This window comes from Cornus florida, unplaced genomic scaffold (genome assembly GCF_030987335.1).
Source record: "Cornus florida cultivar Cherokee Brave unplaced genomic scaffold, ASM3098733v1 CherokeeBrave_3.0.0_Hap2_Chr11, whole genome shotgun sequence".
NCBI lineage: Eukaryota > Viridiplantae > Streptophyta > Magnoliopsida > Cornales > Cornaceae > Cornus > Cornus florida.
In genome coordinates this window covers 128,074,720-128,096,159 of record NW_026775581.1, presented here as the reverse complement: position 1 = coordinate 128,096,159, position 21,440 = coordinate 128,074,720, and the positions used below count along the sequence as shown (strand labels likewise).

Below are 21,440 nucleotides of genomic sequence, written 5' to 3'. Positions count from 1 at the left end.
ACACGAACCTAGTAAATGAGAGTGTCCATTCTATTGCTATTGTTTGTTTGGTTACCCAGAAATTACGAGAAAAGAAAATGAAATCCTGTATTTGTGATTTGATTACGTTAAATAAAAGACCTCGTCCAAAACTTGTTGGATCATCTTCGAGCTCGTTTGTGGGTTTCAGTTGGAATGGCTATTGGAGCGTCTACGATGGTAGTTCAGGTAGTCATTACCTCCACATGCTCCTCCTCTGTGCAATTTATTAGGTTTACACTTTAGAACTTCTATTTTTACTGTTTTAATATAATCTTTTTGAATTACTATGAAAATTATGATGCTATTTACTTTGTGTTTCTTTTAATGGAAACTTGAACTCGAAAAAGCAATTGTTCATGGTATCTGATGAAGCCACGAGTTAGGGTATTTCGACTGTTGTGAAGCAACGCTATGAAAGAATATGCATTCTATTATTTGATGATGGATCATTTCTAGTGGCATATTATCTAGAAAGTGCATTCCCAATAATAAAATTATGGACTTGTATCAACACTTTAATTGGTTATATGGATTTTACTATTTGAATAAATGCAAGATTTAATGCTCCACATGGTTGGAAATTGTCAATGCAACCGGTCGTTTAAAATATTTTAGACAAAGACAAATTGAATATTTTAAGTTATGTGCTAACAATTTTTTTTTTTTTTTGGTGGTAAATTGATGTGCTAGCTTCTTTTTATCCGGGAGATCATTCCTTTTGTTTCTTTTTTCCCCAAACCTTCGATTTTGATATATTTTTACACAGTGGGTTATTTGTTTTTTCACTCGTGTTGCCTTTGGAAGCACCAAATCGGGGCCTATAATTGGAATTAAAGGAAATTTTGTTCAAGTCTTAGCTTTTGGAATTGCATCAATGCTGAGGCAATATCCTGTCTGGAGGTGGAACAATAAAAGCCAATAAATGTTATTAGCAACTTTCATTTTTGTTATGATGGTACAGTATTTTTATAGGTTGTTCACATGGTCATTTAGTTTCCTTAAGTTAATTTGGTTGTAGAAATTAGAGGGTAGGAAAATTTAGGCCCATAATTTCCTCAACTCCAAGACCATAATATCTGAGGCCTTGATGTACATTCTTCTTTTTTCCTTCCTATTTTCACATTTTCTTCAATTTGAATCAAATTACTCTTTATTAGCAGTGCAGACCAAAAACTATGTTGCACCTTGAAGTGTGTTGTTCAGCTGGCTATCACAATCTTTTGCAAATTTGCGGGACGTAGGCTAGTTGAACCTCAGCTATATTCCAGTCAACTAGTTATAAACCATCCTCCATTCACACAAGCACTATGACAGGTGTGGGACTGAGTATTAATATTTTCTGTCTTCTTTTTTACTCTCGGGAAAGAGCACACACTCGCTTTGGTCCTATGTAGAGTTCAGCTCTCAACCTTTCACTTGAAAAGTAGAGGAGATTCTACAAAGTTACAATCCTTGGTGATAGGTATTAATATCATGTAAGTATTAAAGGGGGAAAAAAAAATTCATGAGATAGTAATTGAATTTCTTACAATATTGCACACAACTTTATTAAAGCTAGATCATACAAGCTTAAAAGATTCTTATTTAAAAATCCAAACTAAATAATCATTTTATCATCGAAGATGATACATTCCATCATCATCGTGGATACAAATTTATTATTACAACTACATAGTTTGTGCCATTATAGAAACTATGCAATTACTTCTTCTAACCTCTTCAGACTATCTTTGTACCTGTAGCATTACGACATTCATTAGCGAAAAGAGAAAGTAGAAGTGGTCAACAATTTCTTTTTGGAATCAAATTAAGGATGATGGTGATAATGATGACATTAGATTGAGTATGTACTTAATACTCGTCATATATATATATATATATATATATATATGAGAGAGAGAAAGAGAGAGCATAAATACCATTGACGAGCTTGGTGCATTGTTCATGTGAACATTAATGGTATATGGAGGTCCACGAGAGCCACATTGATTCACACAATTCGCAGCGCACATCTCAGGAGTCATGAATGGTTGTAGGGCGCAAGAAAAGAAACAATTTTTGTAGCAGTCTGCCATTGCAAAGGGGATTATTTCATTTCTCTTGAGCATCAATATGAACAACATGAATACAATCTTCCAGACACCTTTCCACTCCATGCCCCTCAAATCTTTCTACAAATCTATTTTACCTTGAATGACACAAAACACCATTCAAAGGACTTCTTTTATAGGTCAGATGCCCTTAAAAGGTATTTAAAACCATTAACAGTTTTTTCATTTATTTATAAGAATTAATTGTTCAAACAAGCACTTAAATGCGGTAATAGAAAGTTTGAAATTTCTTAATCTCTGATTTTATCTTTTCTGAAGATATGAAAGAATAACAAAGCAATTCTATCCAGGTCACCAATAAGATTTGGTATAAATGGAGAACTCCAGAGATTCAGGATAAAAGATTTAGGGGCTTTGGCTATAGCCGAACACGAGGGAAAGATCATTTATACCGATACTGACTAGATAGATCTTTCTTCTATATCTCCTTTCAGCCAATGCTGTTTCCATTTTTTTTTCCTACTTCTTGTTGCAGCGCCAGGTGCCCTAAAGTTCGTTCGTGCATATTTTTATGCATTAGATATTCAATTTTAAGTACTATTTATTTTTACTAAAATGAAAAGCTCCTTGTATGTAAAGGTGCAATAACTTTTCGTGGGAACATTTCGTTTAGTTACTACACAATGTATTTAATGTCTATCACTTTCTAAAGTAAAAAATTATAAACATTGCTCAACTCTAAGTCGCCATTTTAATTTCATATTTTGTACAACTCTATTAATTGGGTTCTTGATAGTACGAATAATATTTAATGCATTGTATGGTTGATCAAGATGAGTTACTTAATGATTATAAATTTTTCTTTCTAGTCTTCTAAAAATAAAAGGAAATAATGCAAAAGCCACAATGCAACAACAAATATTTGTCATGTTGTTCCTTTAAGAAACTTTGGCTATTTCTTGCGGGCGAGGATAGTACCTCAGGTACAAAGCCTTTAATGGGTGTCCAATATGGGCTTGGTGGGCTAGTTGAAAATCTTTTGTCCAGTAGCTCAAGCCACACATACTAAGATGCAGTTGTTCTTGTCTAGGATTAAGAAATTATTGTCCTTGATTATATAGATGTGTTTCTGTTCACTATTGTCAGTTGGATTTCGACATATACATAATAATGATATTGTATTGCAGACACAGGAAGTGGAGAGAGGGTAAAATTAGAAGGTTAAGGGACTCGGGAATGACAAGTCTAGGGTGAAGTCTTACAAATGTTATGTTATTCTGTAATACAGCAAACAAATATTGCATTGTGCGCGTATCTTTTTTCTTAGTTGGTACCCCTCCCCCCCTCTCAAGGAATTGTTTGCACCCAAGTGGGCATTGCACGCGTATGAATTAAGACAAAAAAAATGTTTCGGGGGGGTGGTGGGCGGGGCTGTCCTGATAAATTGTTGTATGTTGCGTCTCCCAAGATTCATAAGAAATTTCTTCTTTCTTGCTTCATGACAGGCTTAGAATCAGCTTCTATTCCTGCAATCTGGTCTATTAGGAGTTTCTAATGGAATTCATATGCATGGAAAATGGATCTCAATATTACCTGATGGAATGGTTAATTCTCAGTTTCTCACATATATATGTATATATATTTCTGTTGTATATATGGTGCATCATGTTCTTATTGGATGTTTTTTCAGCCATTTGTTGAATTTGTTTGTTTTTTTGTTTTTGTTTTCAACTCAACTCAGCAAAGGTTATCATAACCATGTTTGGATGATCATTAATACCTTGGTTCAACCAATGTTTGTGTAGAACATACCACTGACTATTAAAATGTTCGATAAATTTAGTTCCATAATAAAATGTTCCACTTCTGAAGTTCGATTGTATTTTTATAGAGCTAATGCGAAACAGTCAAAGCTTTTTGTCAGAATGATACTCATTCTCATGCTTGCTGAAGCACTGTCTCTCTATGACCTTATTGTTGGCATCGTCCTCTCTTCCTATGCCATCCAATCTAGAGCGGATTAAAAAGAAAGGGTGTCCTCCCTGGTTATTTTGTGTGTGTTGGTGTCACCTTGCTTAATCCCTGGTTCGTTATGCTAGTTCAAAAGGTCAAAGGTGCATTTCCTCTCTTTTTATTGTCCTGCAAGTAATTTTATTCACTGTGTCGGTACTTTATTCTGTGCTTACTGAAATACGGGGAGTAAAGTCTTGTAAAGCTGGCTTTGTTTATTTGTTTATTGCTGTATTTTACAAATATAGCTCCTTAGTAGCATAGGACCGATCCCACTAATTTGGTGCACATGACAGAGGTAACTTTTAAACCTTAATTTATGCACCACTAATGGCGGAAGACTTGGAATGTCATTAATTTATGTTTCACTAATGGTTAAAGTTTTGGAACATCTTGTCAGTCGTGTAATTTTTAAATGACAAATCTTCATCGATTTTTCTTTGAATTCATATATGCAAGCTACATGTGAAAGGTAAAACATTATAGTTTATGATTTTGATGCTGACATGGTCTTGAGGAAACAAAATGTTCAGTAAACATTTAGAAATGGTGCATGGAAACTTTCGAATTCACAGAAAAATAACAGTAGGCCTAACCATTGTTTGTTTATAAACTCAATCAGTGGATTGAAAGAGTTAGACAAATGAATGTTCAAGACTGGTGAGTGAAAAAATGATCTGTCTTTTGGCCCTATCATGGTGTGTTTTCAGACCCACCCATCCATACATGTGTTTTTTTTTGTTAGGCCCGACCATTATATTGAAAGAGTTACGTACCATACTACAAACACATGAATGTGAAAATAAGAGTTCATAGGAAAATGTCGCGAAAGGGAATACTTTGTGAACTTGCTTTCGCGTTGTTTTGCAGGATAAAGAGTGCGGTTGGGAATTTGGGATGTAGATGGATAACATGCTGTACTAATACATTTTGGTGAGTATTTCTGTTTGTGTTGAAATGTTTGTTGTTTTATTTCTAATATACATTCTGTGAATTAATTTAATAGGAATATATAAAAATCAGTTTATTCTATACGTGAAATGAAATTGCGTTTCTTTTCTGAAAGAATTGGAGTCTATTATTCTCCTAGCCATATAAAATCCCATATAAAAATTGTGTTTCATATGAATATAATTATTTGACTTTTTTGCTAATGAATCAATGTTTAGCTGGGCTCTGAGTTGGGCTTTGCCCAACCCAGGTTCGAACTATTACTCAAACGGGTGGGCTTTGAGTTGAGCTAATCCCAATCCAAGTTGAAAATCCAACTCACACGGTTAACGCTTAGCTGGGGAGTGTCGGCTGAGCTTGGCATCAACATCAATACCATCAAAGCTATTAATTAATGAAGCCAAGCATAATGTTTCATACATACAAGACAAAGAGAAGGATGCTTAACGGTCACTTGTTCATAATAATAATACTATAATATGTCTCTACTATTGGAGGGGGAATTTATTTGGTTTTGGAGGGGGAATTTATTTTACATTTTTAATGATTGAGTACCGTCTATTCAACTCTGTTGTACGGATTTAAGGGTCAACCTGATGATGTACAAAACTCAGAATATGATCCAAACTCTAATTTCTGTTATGAGCCGTGATATTTAGTTTAGAGGGAATTGTCGAATAGAATAGTTTTTGATCGGAAATGAATAGATATTGGGTGAGGCATGGTGTACTGGTTCATTCAAGCTGAACGTGTTGTGCCCGTACGATTCGGATGAGTCTGATCACACCCGATACCTTTTGAAGGTAGTTGTAGGTCTCACTTTTTTATATTTTGCCTATTATAAGCCAATTAAAATTTTGCAAAACTAAATATATAGCAAGTGCTCACACAATTAATTTTCATTATAAGCCAATCTAACAACAAGAGCAGTGGTTACAGCTTTTAATAGATCAGGAATTTAAATGTACTTTATAAAACTGAGTTGCAAAAGTAAAATAGTAGGTGAGAGTTTTTATGCAATTTACTCCATTAATAATTTAGTTGGATTTGCATTGAACATTACTACTCCCATCAGAGGAAGTTTTTAAAATTTTCAATGCAACCCAAGCCCATCTAGTAATAAAAACAAACTCCTCAAATATCTTCAAACACTCAATTAGATAGATATGCATTGAATTATTCATGCTAAACAGACAACCTTCTTTTTTCTTTTCTTTTTTCCCCTTGGAAACTACTGTATCTTGTAAAAAAAAAACATAAACTTGGGCTCATGAAACAAAAATTATTAGATAATAAAACAAATCGAAAATAGAAAACGCCCAAACAAACCCACAAAAAGTACTAAAACTAATCAGTTGGTGGGTCACCAATCCATAGCTGATAGATAGTACCAGTAATAATTTTATCTCTACAAAGTACAACAAACACATTATCCTCTTCAGATCTCCATGTCCTCTTGCTCTGCCCGTTACCATGCGCTTATTGTACCAGGTGTGCTCGCAACTAATTATGTGAGTGAGCAGTGCTTGGATTCCAACATTGCCACAATGACCAAAACAGAGAGGAGACAACACCTCTCATTCCATGTCGCAATATCGTTAATTATGTTTATTTATGCGTGTGTATATATTTAAAATAAATAAATAATAGTCGTAATAAGTGCGGGATTATCCAAAAAAAGAAAGGGTCTAATTGTCATTTCCAACTAAATAGATAGCATGTGCTTAGATGAGGTATCAAAATGTACTTGGGTAAGTGAGATGCAAAAGTGGGAAATAGTTGGTGAGATTTTTTTGCAATTTACTACAATAATAATATGGATGGATTTGCATTAAATATTTCCATCCAAACTCAATCTGACAAAGCATGTATATAAAATCTCCAATCCAATCAAGTCCAACTCAAAGGAAAAATAAAAACACATGTTTAAAGACTCAATTGGATTTGCATTGAAATCTTCTTGCTTACCCACATTGCACCCCCTAACAAAAGCTTTATCCACAAAAACAAAAACTAGAGTATGAAAAACATAAACTTGGGCTCATGAAACAAAATATTAGATGACAAAACAAATTGCAAAAATAAAAAACAAAAGCCCTGACCCACAAAAAGTTCAAAAATTAATCAATTGGTGGGTCACCAACCCGAATCATAGTAATAATTTTCTCTCTGCAAACACCCCCCTATCCTCTTCGGATCTCCATGTCCACTTGTTCCGCCTGATCCGGTGGGTCCTCTGAATTACCCGATACCTGTCTTCTTCCTCCTGTTGCATCTCAGGGCATCAGAAAACCCCACGTGGCGGCAGGACAGGCCAAGTGGTCCTGCCACTTGTACCCCCACCATTAACGGCTATATTTTTCACTGCTATAACCCACGTGACTCTATCACGTCACTCCTCTGGTCCCTTGGCGGGAAAAAGTAGAAAAACAACACTGTGGACCCCACCATCCTACTCTTTCGTCCGCTTAGATCGCGGACCTGTCCCCGTCGTTGACTAAATAAACAAACTTTGAAATCTTCCCTCTTTGTGGGACCCAACAAAGCTCCGGCGGCCAAAACAAACCTCTATTGGTAAAAAAAAAAAACAAACAGAGCTACTAAAAAATTACAACTACTCCTAAAATTGGGATTTAAAATGATAAAAACATTAAAATAATGTTAAGACACGTTGATGTCACGCCGGCGAGGGCTGAGAGGTGGGATCGGCCGACGACGGGATATCGGGGCCGGCACGGCAACCTTCGAGCATGAAGACAATGTCGGACATGGTGGGACGGTCGAGTGGATCCGGAGCTGTGCAGAGCAAGCCGACTTTCACACCCAGCAAGAACTCTTCCCACTCCGACGACTCAGGGTCTAGCTCAAGAAGTCCCGGTTCAAGAAGCTCTGAAATTTGACCTCTTTGAAGCTGTCTCTTCACCCACTTCACTATATCCTCATCTTGTGTGAACATCACTGGTCTCTTCCCTGTTAATAGCTCAAGCAACACTATGCCAAAGCTGTACACATCTGATTCTTTAGTGGCCTCCCCTGTTAATGAAGCTTCTGGTGATACATACCCCAAAGTCCCCACTGTGGTTGAAGTGGAGGGTTCTGTTGAGGATTTGATCATGAACCGATCGAGCCCGAAATCGGAGAGATGGGCTTCGAAATCGGCATCAAATAGGACGTTTTGGGGCTTCACATCTCCGTGAACCATGGCAGCTGTGTGTAAAAAGGCGAGGCCGCGGGCGATTCCTAGTGCAATTAGGTGTCGCATTGCCCAATTGAGAACATGACCATCTTGGTGAGATGCTTCTTGGAGGAGTGTTGCGAGGTTTCCATTGGGCATGTAGTCGTAGATCAGGAGTCTGAGGTCAGGTTGTCCGGCGTAGTAGCCGCGGAGGACGGTTAGGTTGCGGTGCTTCACTCTACCTAGTGATTCAGCTTCTTTTCTGAACATGTTTTCCTCCAGTGATCCGTCCGGGAGTCTACGGATTGAGAGCACCATTCCATCGTTGTAGGAAGCCTTGAAAACCAACCCATATCTAGTTCTGCCTAGCACATTTTCCTCATCGAATTGCCTTGTTGCTTCTATTGTTTCGCCGAGTGTAATCTTGTTATTGAACATAACAAGCTTTGGAACCCCATTATCGCTGCTGCCACGGCCTCCAGTACTTGCTGCTGAACTTGCCCTTGGACTCGGTTTCTTCTCTCCAGCAGCAGCTTCTTTGAGCCTCTTGCGCCACCTCAGGAGACTGAAAATGTAAAAGCAGCAACACAATGCCATGAGGCAAGCTCCACCAGCAGCCGTAGCAATCAACAAAATTAGCCTCTTCCTCCTCTTACCAATATTAGTCTCCTCACATTTCTTGTCCAATGGCTTCCCACATAGACCGGGATTACCTGTGAACTCCGAAGAATTGTTGAATCTAGAACCCAGCATCAATGGAATCTCACCCTCGAGGTTATTTTGTGATACATTGAAGTTCACTAGGGTAGATATGTGTGAGAGATTTGCTGGAATCTCCCCACTCAAGTTGTTGGCAGAGAGGTCCAAGGTGGTGAGGTTTGACAAATTGGACAATGAATCCGGTATGGTGCCTGAAAGATAATTAGAGTCTAAAACAAGGGAAGTAAGCGACGAGCATTTTGAAATTTCTTCCGGGATTTCACCTGTTAAATTGTTCTTACCCAAATCAAGCTCTTTCAAATGGGAAAGTCGAGAGAGATCATCTGGAATTTGGCCACTGAAAGAGTTTGAATGAAGATTCATAATTTCAAGATCAGAACAATTGCCTAGCTCGGGAGGAATCGAGCCAGATATATGGTTGTTAGACAATGAGAGAACAACTAGTGACTTGAGGAAGCCAAAGGTGGAAGGAATGTGACCAGAAAAGGCATTGGAAGATAGGTTCAAGTAGCGCAAGCTCAACAAGCTGCTCAAACCTTCAGGAACATTCCCAGATAACTTATTTTCTTGCAAAGCAATCACTTGCAAATTAGGCAAACCAGCTAGATCAAACGGCAGCTCACCGGAGAGATTCTGTTTGCTCAGATCGAGTGTGGTCAGCCTGTAAAGAGTTCCCACAGTTGCTGGAATTGTACCCGAAAACCCATTCCCACTCATATTCAGAACTGATAGCTGCCTCAATTTCCCAACATTGATTGGAACTCCGCCGGAAAACTTGTTACCGCTGAGGTTCAATGTGGACAGATTGCTCAATCCCATTAACTTCTCCGGCAATGCTCCGGTCAAACTATTATCCATCAAATTCAGGGTTTCGAGCTGCGTAAGATTACCAAAACTCAAAGGAATTGAACCGGAGAATCGATTTCCACCAAGTGACAGCACCTTCAAACCTCTAATCTCACTGAAAAATGCCGGAATTTCCCCGGTGAAGTGATTTCCTTCAAGATCAAGAACTCGCAAAGCAATGCATCTCTTAATCTCAGGTGGAATCACACCGTTCAGCGAATTATTCGCCATCTTCAATTCCTCCAATCTCCATAAATTTCCGATTTCAGCTGGAATCGTACCTGAAAATGAGTTATCCGAAACATCAAGCATTGTTAATGAGGAAATGTTGGTCAACCACAAAGGAAGCATGCCATTTATCTGATTCTGTTGAAGATTCAAAATTTGCAGAACACTAGAACACGTTGCTGTATCAGGCGAAGCAATGTCCGTGAACGCATTAAAACCTAACTGCACAATCCGAATGGATGGAGGATATACAGATACGTTACAGAACATTGAAGAGGGGATAGAACCAGAGAGTTTATTGTGTGAAAGAGATATCACTTGAAGCTTTGGAAGTGAACCAATCGCTCCAGGAATCACGCCTTCTATGGCGTTACCTTCGGCACTGAAATGAACCAGCGAAACACAGTTCGTGATTGCGGACGGCAATGTCCCTTCCAAACGGTTGAAATCGAGCCAGAGAAACTGAAGCTGCTGGAGCTCACCGAAGCTCGCCGGAATCTCGCCGGATAACTGATTGTACGACAGATTGATTAGCAGAATCTTCGATGAGGTCGAGAAGTTTCTCGGCAGGCCACCGGAGAATGAGTTAGACGAGAGATCAATGTAGCGGAGACTTCGAGGGAGGTCCCCGGGGACATCGCCGGAGAGTTGGTTTCCGGCGACGTTGAGGATTTGGAGGCCGGCGAGGGCAGATATTTCCGGCGGGAGGTTGCCGGAAAATGAGTTGTATTGCAAGTAAAGAGAATGTAAGAGAGCGCATTTGGAGAGAGAAGTAGGGATTGTACCGTTGAAGAAGTTGGAGCGGAGGCTGAGCTTGCGCAACATGCGCAGGTTAGAGATTTGCGCCGTGAGTGGGCCGCCGAGTTGGAGGCGAGGCAGGTGGAGCTCGTCGACCCGGCCGTTGTAGCAGGTGACGCCACGCCAGTCGCATGGAGCCGACGGCGTCGACGAATCCCAGCCGTTGAGGACTCCAAGTGGATCGTGGATATTGATTTTGAAGGAGGCAAGGGCTTCGATCTCGGCTAGGGTTTCGGCGCTGCGTTGGGCACAGGATAAGAAGGGGGCGCAGAATAGTAAAAGGAAGAGAAAAGCCATCCTCGCCAATGAAAATTCTGGTGGAGGCGGCATTGTAAACTAGCCCAGTTCAATCATTAGTGATGAATGGGTGGAGTTTACGAGCTGCGCAAGGCCAGCGTAGGTTAGCAGGGACCTCCAGGGACTGGTAGTGTTGGCAGGTGAGAACTACAGAGGGGTTTGGCCATATGTTGCGCCACTGTGCGCATGGGTCACACACCCACACAACACCTCCCCCTCTCTATTTCTCTCTCTAAGATTCCTCCTCCCAAAAAAAGCCTTTGAAAGAGCAGTTTTGAAACAGGGCATAGAGAGTTGTGGGTTGGCACTTTTTAACCTCATATGGGTTGAATGATTGAATTGAAGTTAAGCCCTGTGTGATCTTATTTTTATTTGACTTGGTTTAAAAACTCTGTGAAAAACCCTATTCACACTGTACTTGTTGGCTGTGACCATGAACCATCACAGCTCCATTTATAACCATTACTTCCAATAAAGTTTTGTATTAATGTGGTGGTCCCACTTTAATTACCTTCATTTGTCAATAAACCCAAGCTGTGATAAAGAGTGGTGTGACTGTGATGTAAGGATTTGCAAATAATTTGATTTACTATTTCTTTTACTTCCTCTTTACTCTTTATTATTTTGTCCAATTTTGTGAGTAGACATGTCCTTTTGCACTTTTTCTTTCTGTTTAGTGATAAGATGGTCAATGAGAGGTGCTAAAAATTAAAAAGCAGACAAAACATAATAATCACACATAATGTTTGAATTCAAGTAAGATCTGAAGTTGAATTTTTTTCTTAGAAAAGTACATGAACAAATTTGAGATAAATACTACTAATAGCGAATGTGAGCAATGTGCGGGCAAAAAGATTGTGGTGGGAAATTTTGTTTGCTTTCTTTGGCGGGATTTAACTAAAAACTGTGGAAGTTTAAGATAATTAAAGGTCTGTTTGACATGTTTTAAGCGTTAAATTTTGTATTAATATGAAAATAATAATTTTGTTGTAGGATTATTTTGGGTAAAAATCAAAATCATGGTAACCATTTTTTTTTTTTTTTTGAGAAATTTAAAATTTTGTTTTAATTCATCCGCTACAATATCAAAACACTCAATATCACCAATTTGATGATATGAGTTTTGGCCAAAAAATTTGATATGTTATAAACTATTCTAAATTAATATTAGTCGTCTCAAACATGATATAGGTTCAAATTTAAATATCAATATCAGAAGAATTATATCATGATCCTTTCTAAATAGGCCCTAAGTATATTAATTTAGTTTCTTTCCCTTCTCACTCTTTCATTTTGGATGAAGTACACCAATACTCCCGATTATTTATCTTATTAACACCTAGACAGAACCTAGTCTATTTTTTTATAATGACACTCCCTATCAAATTTTGAATTCAGAAGGAGCCGAATAAGGGTGAAATGTCCAAGTATTCCATTCAATTTTATATTGATTTTTTTTGTAAAATATTACTGTATTGTAGAACAATTAAAAGAATGAAATGTCATTCGTTAGAAAAATTCAATATTAACCACATATTTTTCGTACTTAGTTTTTTTTTCTTCCTCACTTTTTTAGATGCCCCCAAAACTATCAACAACCTCTACTTGCCATTGCTATTAGGGGTGATAATTCGTATTCGTGAGTTATAATCTTGTCGTGTCGATGTAAGAGCATTATATTAAATAGATAAATTCAAACCCAACCCATTTAATAATCGTGTCAAGAATTCTCAACACTAACCCAACCCGTTTATTAAATATGTAAATGTATTAACCCGTTTAATGACCTGTTTATCAAAACGGGACATTTAATATTTAATCAAATACTAAATAATAGAAGAAAAAAAATTGTCACAATTAACCCAAATATTCAAAATAAGAAGAAAAATCGTAAAGCATAGACAAGGTTTATGTTAAAATGACTTAACTATTCGTTGTAATTTGATTTAAATAGGTAATATATTACATAGGTCGTATTTACGATTATAATATGTTGAGTTAAATGGATTATAAACGGGTTACACGGGTTGAACCCTTCAATCCTAACCCGACATAGTTAAGTAAACAGGTTAATTGTGTCAATCTTTTTATGATTCAACCCTAAAACCTTTTAACTCGTGTTGTGTTGTAATTTGTCATCCCTAATTGCCACCTCCACCAACGCCCATCCTTCTCTCTCCACTTGCCACGCAACCTCCACCCCCACAACCACTGCCCTGCATGCATCGCTGTGTCGGAATCTTGGTATGGACTGCCATAGTCAGAGAAGCCATCTCATGGCTTCTTAACTATTGAATGACCTCCTAAAATCCCTCAACTCGTAATGTTCCATTCTACTCTCTCACAATTTGGGATATAAATATGTATATTATGAAGTCTATGGATTTTATACTTCCACTTTGTTGTAATGAAATTAAGAATTCAAGGTTCAATAAAATTGGGGTTTTGCTAATTTAAGGTTTTTATTTCGTTTTGAATCTGGTGGCGATGTACGCATGTCTACCTAATCACACAAATACATATATATATATATATATATATATACACAACCTCAAAGATTGACTCAAGTAGATAAGAACTTGCTCTCGGTGGCTCAGGAAGCATAGATATAAAGTTCAAATACTCTTATGTGCAAATAATTATTTGAAGAGTGTGTGTGAGTATAAAATAAGAAATATATATAATAAATACACACACATGTACACTTATATTCACCTGTGAAGTGGTGGCGGGGGGTGGGGTGCTGTGAAAAATAAGAAGGAAAATAGTGTTTTTGTTTATATAATTGTTGTTGGTGGTAGTGGTGGGTGTGGTGGGGCTGTGAAGTGGTGGTGGTGGTGGTGGTGGTGGTGGTGGTGGGATTGTGAACTTGTGTTGGTGGGTGGGGGTGGGGGTGGGGGTGTGAAGTGTGGTAGTGGTTGGTGTGGGGGGTTGTGAAGTTGACCGTGGGGTTGGTGGTGGTGGGGGTGTGAAGTGGTGCGGTGGGGGTGTGAAATGGGTGTGGTGGTGCTTGATTTATTAGTCTGAAAATATGTTGGTTCCATGTGTGGGGTTGGGATTTCACTTTAAAAGGTATTTGGTCAATTAAAATGAGATGTACATATTGGGCAAATTAAAATTTTAGCGTATCAATAATGTCTTTTCACAATTCAAAGGGCATGTGGGTCATTCTACAAGGTGTCAGAGCATGGTGTAAGATGGAGCAAACCTCAGGGTTCGTGGATAGGGAAGCTGTTTTTGGATATAATAGAGGCAAACCATATAAGGAGTTGGTGTAATTTACCTTTTTATTTTTATTCAAACTCATCCACTCACATATTTATATGGAAACTTAAAATTATGGACCTTTTATATTAAATGGTGAATAATAATTATTGAGTAATTTGGATTACAACATTTGGTCTTTCATTTCTCACTACAAGTCAGTCAAAAGAGTGAATTACAATAGATAATAATAATAATAATAAAAAGGGTGTATTAAAATTAAAACTATAAATGCTTCTACTTTAATGTAATATTGATTAATTATTGTAAAACTGTTAGGATATTATTCAGTAGTTTAATAATCTAATTGGAAGAGCTCCCGAACCAAAAAAAAAAAAAAAAAAAAAAAAAAAAAAAAAAAAAAAACTATTAACATTTTAGGTATAACTTGAGTATTTTTATCTTGTAACACTAGGTTTCCAAATTAAATGAGTTCATAAGTTAAAACTGTTAACATGTTTGGTAAAACTTGAGTATTTATATCTCCTAACACCAGGTTTCCAAATTAAATAAGTTGATAAAGTTAAGGAATGTTGAGTTCTGTATAGAGAGAGTAGAGATCATTTAGAGCTTTAAATCAATTATTAGCACACTAGCACGTGAAATTAATTTTTGGTGGTCCTCCCATTTCACAATAATGAAGCTCTAAAAGTCACCAAACAACTGTATTGTGATCCTTGATGGCAATGCTTCCTCTCTGGAGGTCCAGGCTGATTTAATGGTAATGAATCACAGTTACCATAACCAGCCTGGTTTAGGTTGTGCTTTAATGTGAGAGACCACCTCTTATATACTAATGGTTGTTTAAACAAACTTGAGTCACACAAAACGGGAGTGGTAGTGGGAATGGGAGCCAGTGCGAGGGTAGGTCTAAGTGACACGTAATGGAAAGAGAGTAAAAACTTGTGTGAAGCCTGAATATATTTAAAATGATTGTGTGAATTAGGGCAAACCACACGCGCAAAAGATATTTAAAATGATTGTGTGAATTAGGGGCAAACCACACGCGCAAAAGCAACATCTCTTAATAAGGTAAAGCCCATTGCAATCAACAATCAAACCTAAACCAAGCAAAGTCCAAACAAGCCTTACCAATTGTTGACCAGGCCCAAATGAGAAAAGCCACAAGAAGCAGACCATGAAGGGATTGTAGCATGTCCTTTATATAACACTGTCACTAGTCTTCATTTCTTGGCCCTTTCCTTTTCCATGCACTCACTCATTTATTGAGTAATTTGTGATTGTTAGTTCTATATTTCTTTTAGGACAATGGTTGTGTTCAATCCAGATTTGATGAACTTTGTACAAGCTGCTGATGTGGTCTAATAGAATTAAAATAGATGTTCAAAAGTAAAGTTGGGTTTAAGTTAGGTATTATCCAATTATTCGAGTTTAACCCATTGCTGTGAGAATTTTTTTTTTTTTTTTTTCTCTGACATTTTTCTCTCTCCAAGAAAGACCATCAATGCCGGTTCTGCCAATTCTGTTCAACGCTACCGCGCCATTGCCTCTTTGCTCACTACTTCATTGCTAGTTCATGCCATCATCCGTTAGTCAGTTTTCTGTAACAAAATTTTAGTTCAAAAGACAGAGACACGTGTTAAATAATTCTGATTGCATTGGATTTTGGGCTAGGGTTCGATTGCAGGAATGAATTGATTTTGCTAGATTTGGTGCTAGGGTTCGATTGCAAGATGAATTGGTGGCAGCGTATACATGTTTGATAATGAATAATTAATGTAAGTTTGTTGGAATGGGTTGGTAATGGTGAGAAAGAGAAGCAAATGTTGTGATGGTATTGTGGAATCGGCGAGAACCGGCGTTGATGGTCTTTCTTGGAGAGAAAAATGATAAGAGAGAAAAATAAATAAATAAATAAAATAAACAAATAAACAAACAAATCTCAATCAATTAGTTAAACTGGAATAATTGGGCAATATCTAACTTAAACTTAACTTTTATTTTTGGACATCTGTTTTAAATCTATTGGGCCACATCAGCCGGTTGGATGTCCTTCTTTCTTTTGCTATATTTTAAGCAGTAGAAAAGAATAGGCATGTGTTGAAGAAAAAACGTTATATCACCATCCTTACCATAATTCCATATGGATGGGTCAACCAAATAAATTCTCTCTTCATATTTTCTATTACGTGCTATTTTTATTTATCTATTATGTTTAATTTATAAAGTCATTTTCAATAACTTTATCCAATGTTATTTATAGCTGCTCTTCTCCGTCTTTACCTTTCTATTAGCACTTGTCTTCCTCGCTTGACCAATGGGTCTTTAGGTCTCCGAAATCTGAACTAAAATCTTTCCGTTAAATAGCAATAAAGAGTAATATTAAGCATAATAAGTATTAATAAGGCTTAGTTTGGTTTGATAGAAATAGCAAGAAAAGGAAAATAAAATAAAAATTTTCTAACTTTTTAAGAGTTTAATTAGCAAGAAAAGAAAATTTTTGTGGGAAAGTAATTTTCCATAATCACCCAACTTTCCCACAAATTCCTACAAAAAAACACAGGAAAATTTTGCTTTCTTAAGAAAACTATATGAAATTTCAATAATAGACCCCTTTTCACTTTCTAAAATAAATTTGGTTATGCATGATTTTTTACAAAAATATTATAATAGTTGTCCCCTCTCTCTCTCTCTCTCTCTCTCTCTCTCTCTCTCTCTCTACGTATCACAAATTTTATTATTTAGATTCTTATATAACTTTTATTTTTTAAAAAAAATAAAGAATATTTATTAAATATAAATTTATTTAGACCTATTGTCATATTTAATAAGAAATGAACAATTTAAGTAAATCATAATATTTTCTATTAACTTTCATGTTATCTAAACTATGAAATGAAATTTTCTTACAAATTTCTTGCAAAAATTTCATACTAAACAAATGAACTACAGAAAATTTATTTTCTTTGCCGCAAGCTGATCCTAAGTAATCGTTGTTGTTCATTGGATTCCGGGAAATGGAGTACACCAGAGCGGAATATTCTACCAAGGAAATCCAAATCGGGAAAGGACCGGTTTTGAGGTCCCCACGTACCCGACCAAGGAAAGGTACCACGCATTCTATTTCCAGTCTTCTATTCAGGAGCTGCTTAATTTCATTGCATATAATGAGCAAAGAGGGTGAATGGGGATTACCCAACAATGACCTAGGTCAACTTTTCTTTGGGTATAGACGGTCTGGAAGAGATTTGACTGTGGAAGAGATTTGACTGTTCTTGACCTTACGTTCACTGTCACTTTCACTTTCTAGCATTGATTTCCATCAAATCAAACGGAGCCTAATGTTTTTTCTGTGGCAAATTTATAGTTCACAGTTTTTAAGAGAAAATAGATAATCTAAGCCTGATATAAAGAGTTAAGTGCAAAAAAAAAAAAAAAAAAAAAAAAAAAAAAAAAAAAAAAAAAAACCCTCTAGCATCAATAGAGTGCAAAATAGTCCCCATGTAGTGTAAAACACCCATATACTATTTATTTGGTGCAAATAGCCCTTAGAGACTTAAAATGAAGATAATACCCTCATTTCAGCATAAATTAATAAATATAAATATCAGCAATGTAAAATGACCATTTTGTCCAAATTGTGTAGAGTTTGTAAAATGACCTTTCTTTTTCTCTCTCCACCCACCACCACCACCACCACCACCATCAACTACATTTTCCAACTCAAAAACCAGAAACACAAATCCAACCCCAAACCTAAACACACACATATATAATCTAAACCCATTTTGCACTTCCAACGCCATCAGCACTGCCACCAAATCCAACCCAAAATTATCTTGATCCAACATTAAGGGCTAGTTTGGTGTGCAGGAATGAATTGGAATGGAATGAGAATTGAGGTGGGAATGGAATGAGAAAGGAATAGAATGGGAATGTTGATTCCCACTCTACCATTTGTTTGCAAACATGGAATATGTAAAGTTAGAATGGAATAGATTTATATTATTTTAAATACATTTTATTATTGTAAAAAAATTAACAAAAGCAAAAAGGTGAAGAGATGATAGAGAGAGAAAATAAACTAGATAGAGAGATAAACACAGAGTCTCCATAGCTATCAACATTCCCACTGCCACAACCACGACCATCACCACTATTCATTTCGATAAATGAATTCTAAAATCCACCAAAAATACCAAAAACAACTCTCGAAAATAGATGAAATCCACCAAAAATACCAAAAACAGATGAAATTCACCAAAAATAGATGAAATCCACCAAAAATACCAAAAACAACTGTGAGAGAGGAATCAACTAATAGAGAAAAAACATGCTTCTGTTGTGCTAGATCGTCACCGACAGAGAGGACAAAAAAAACTGTTGGACCTGAATGCCATCCAAATTCGCGATTGACCCATATTTGAGTTTCCCTGTAATTTTCGTCTCGTAATAGACCAAGTACTCGAACTTTTTATAACATGGCTTTCCGAGCTCGACGATGAAGCTTCCGTCGTCGGAAAGAGAGTAGGATTTAACGGAGTCAGGCAAGAGACCGCTCGGGAGGCCAAATTATGGGAGAATTTTGTAGACTGTTGGGGGATTAGAGGAGGAGGAAATTGCAGGGACGGAGATGATATAGAGAGAGAGAAGAGTAGAAGACCCAGATAGGGTTTTAGATTGGGCGCCATGGTTTCCGATAAGGGTGGTCTGAAGAGAGAAATGTTGTGAGAGAGAAAGAAAGAGTTGAAAGAGGGAATGGAATGGTCATTCCTTTTGTTTAAAGGTGGAATGGTTTTGATGGAATGACCATTCTCCAAGAATGGTGGAGAATGACGATTCCAAGTTTAAAATTGGGCACCAAACATAAGAATGGAATAAAAACCATTTCATTCCACTTTCTTTGTTTTCCATTCCACCACACCAAACTAGCCCTAAGAGAGGAAAGTTCCATGAATGCACTAGAGCAAGAAAAGATGTCATAAGTTCTATTTAAGTGTTCTTGTATTTGTTGGAGGCATCAGCAATTGTCGTGTTAGAGGCAATAATGATAATATGGATGAAAAGGAAGTACAAGTAAAAAGAAAATCATTTTCATCCTCATTTCTCGTGCATACAACATTTATAAAAGAAATGGATTTGATAAAAGAGATGGGTTTGATACAGCCCACGGTTTCTCTCCTCTCTCTCTCTCTCTCTCTATATATATATATAACTTGGTTTACAATGGAATTGGGACGAATTGATGAAGACCCTTTATGGGTCACAAAAGAGATTCAATTTTCTTGGTAGAGGACAAATTGATGAAGTCGTCCATATGTATATCATCGCCGCTAAATCAAATCGCTTGTTGCAGAGCCTATTCCAATGCGAGGGATGTGAGAGAAGTGGGGCGGTGGGGGAAAGCGGTGATGGTGGTGGTTGGTAGGAGTGGCGGCCAAAAAATTACATCTCTTGATAACCTTCTCTCTCTTTTGGTTCTCTCATCAATGGATAGAGACTGCGTGTGAGTTCCACTGAGTGAGTGATGTGGAAGTGGTTCGATGAGTTAGTGATGGGCTTTGAGTTATATACACGTGTGTATACATATATATATATATATATATATATATATATACACACACACTTCTAGGTGTGGCGGTGATGGAGTTGTGGCCTGTAATAGTGGTGGAAGGAGGTGGCTTGTTGGTGAAGAGGGGAGAGGAGGGGAGAGAAATGAAGGGCAAAATTGGATATCCAGATTTACTTTTTGCTAAAAAAGTGGTCAGAGGGCCTTATTGGTACCTTTTTTGAATTTTATGGATTAACATGTACATTTTTAAAAAGTAGGGACTAATTCTGCACAAATCCTATATACTAGGGATTTTTTTTTGCACTTAACCCTAATGTAAATAATTCCAATCCAGAGAATGGCTTGATTTAACAATTAAGGTTGGAGCCAAGTTGGGCCTCCCACATTTTAGGCCCATAGTTGTCCAGTCCATCTCAAAGTCTTCTCCAAATTTTGTTATTTGGCACCTGGCAAGCCCACATGACCATGTACGGTACTCGTGAGTCCATGTATCCATGATACCAGACAGGCCAAAGCCTGCATGGGTTCATAAAAGGGCTAAATTGCCCATTTTAAACATTGGCAATTGGGTCGGATTATTGTGATCGTTCGAACAATATACTTAGGTAATGAACCCACACCTAAGTATTAATTTTTTAGAGAAAATTTAATTTAAAATTTGTATTAATTTTTTTGTAATTACAAATTCAAAACACCTACACCAAACCTGACATAAGTTCAAATCTCACAATCGCCTATATAATTATGATTGATGGACATGTTATATTGAAATGTTACACTGTAAAAGGATCGTGTTATATAATAATACTTGAGTTACACTACAAAGCCTGATCATTTTGTCCTTATTGATTAATAAGACGGAGAGATCAAAATTAACTTAGTGTACCAATTTATAGTTTAATTATATCTCTTAAAACTTGCTCACATATGCAATTCTTATATATTTTGGCAAATTGAACCCAATATATTCATATTTATAAAGAAATATTATATTTTGTACGGTAGAAGTAGAGTGAGCGAGGCAGTAGAAAAGGGAAAAAGTAATCTAAGGGAAAGGAAGTCTTTTTTTTCCGTCATATTTATAGATATCTATGTGTGTGTGTGTATATTTATATATGTATATATTTATATATATCAAAGCCTGGGAAGAGTAAGTTGTAACACCCACTGAACTACTGAAGTAGGGTCCGGACGCTAGAGAAAAGTAGCTAGAACTGGTAATCCATTGGTTGTCCAGTTGCTGACATGTTATTTGATGAAACATCTAAGAAATTTCTCATTTTTTGGAACCTACCTTTTTTATTTATTTGATCCTTACCCATTTTGGGCTGATACACTTGGAACACCAAGCTCAGCTTGGGGTAAACATAACACAAACATTAATACAAGGTACAAGATCACAATCAAAGATTTTTTTAAACTTTGATTACAATGATTTTGGCATAAAAAGAGTAATAATAAATAGTCATCCTCCATATAACTAGTAAAATAATATCATTGTATATGCATGAATGAAATTTTACTAGCTCGCTCTTTCCTTAATTTT

General features: G+C 36.8%; 1 protein-coding gene and 1 long non-coding RNA gene across 3 annotated transcripts; one reads left to right on the top strand and one right to left on the bottom strand.

The window, feature by feature from the left end:
* The first annotated feature begins 16 nt into the window (after positions 1-16).
* LOC132286756 (uncharacterized) lies at positions 17-5,757 on the top strand. 2 transcript variants are annotated; one of them, XR_009472854.1, is made up of 3 exons: positions 17-207; positions 4,953-5,015; positions 5,252-5,757. It is a non-coding gene; the product is annotated as an uncharacterized LOC132286756 (long non-coding RNA). The 2 variants fall into 2 exon arrangements; XR_009472853.1 differs by lacking the exon at positions 5,252-5,757 and having other exon boundaries at positions 4,953-5,116.
* A 1,201-nt stretch (positions 5,758-6,958) lies between these two features.
* On the bottom strand, positions 6,959-11,414 carry LOC132284868 (probable LRR receptor-like serine/threonine-protein kinase At4g36180). Its single transcript, XM_059787001.1, has one exon. It carries the CDS (start codon positions 11,128-11,130, stop codon positions 7,711-7,713), a length of 3,420 nt encoding a protein of 1,139 aa, XP_059642984.1. The 5' UTR covers positions 11,131-11,414; the 3' UTR covers positions 6,959-7,710.
* Positions 11,415-21,440: the final 10,026 nt, after the last annotated feature.

What these genes read in the sequence shown, in the direction of transcription:
- LOC132284868 (XM_059787001.1), bottom strand. Translation starts at nt 11,130, where the DNA reads ATGCCGCCTCCACCAGAATTTTCATTGGCGAGGATGGCTTTTCTCTTC.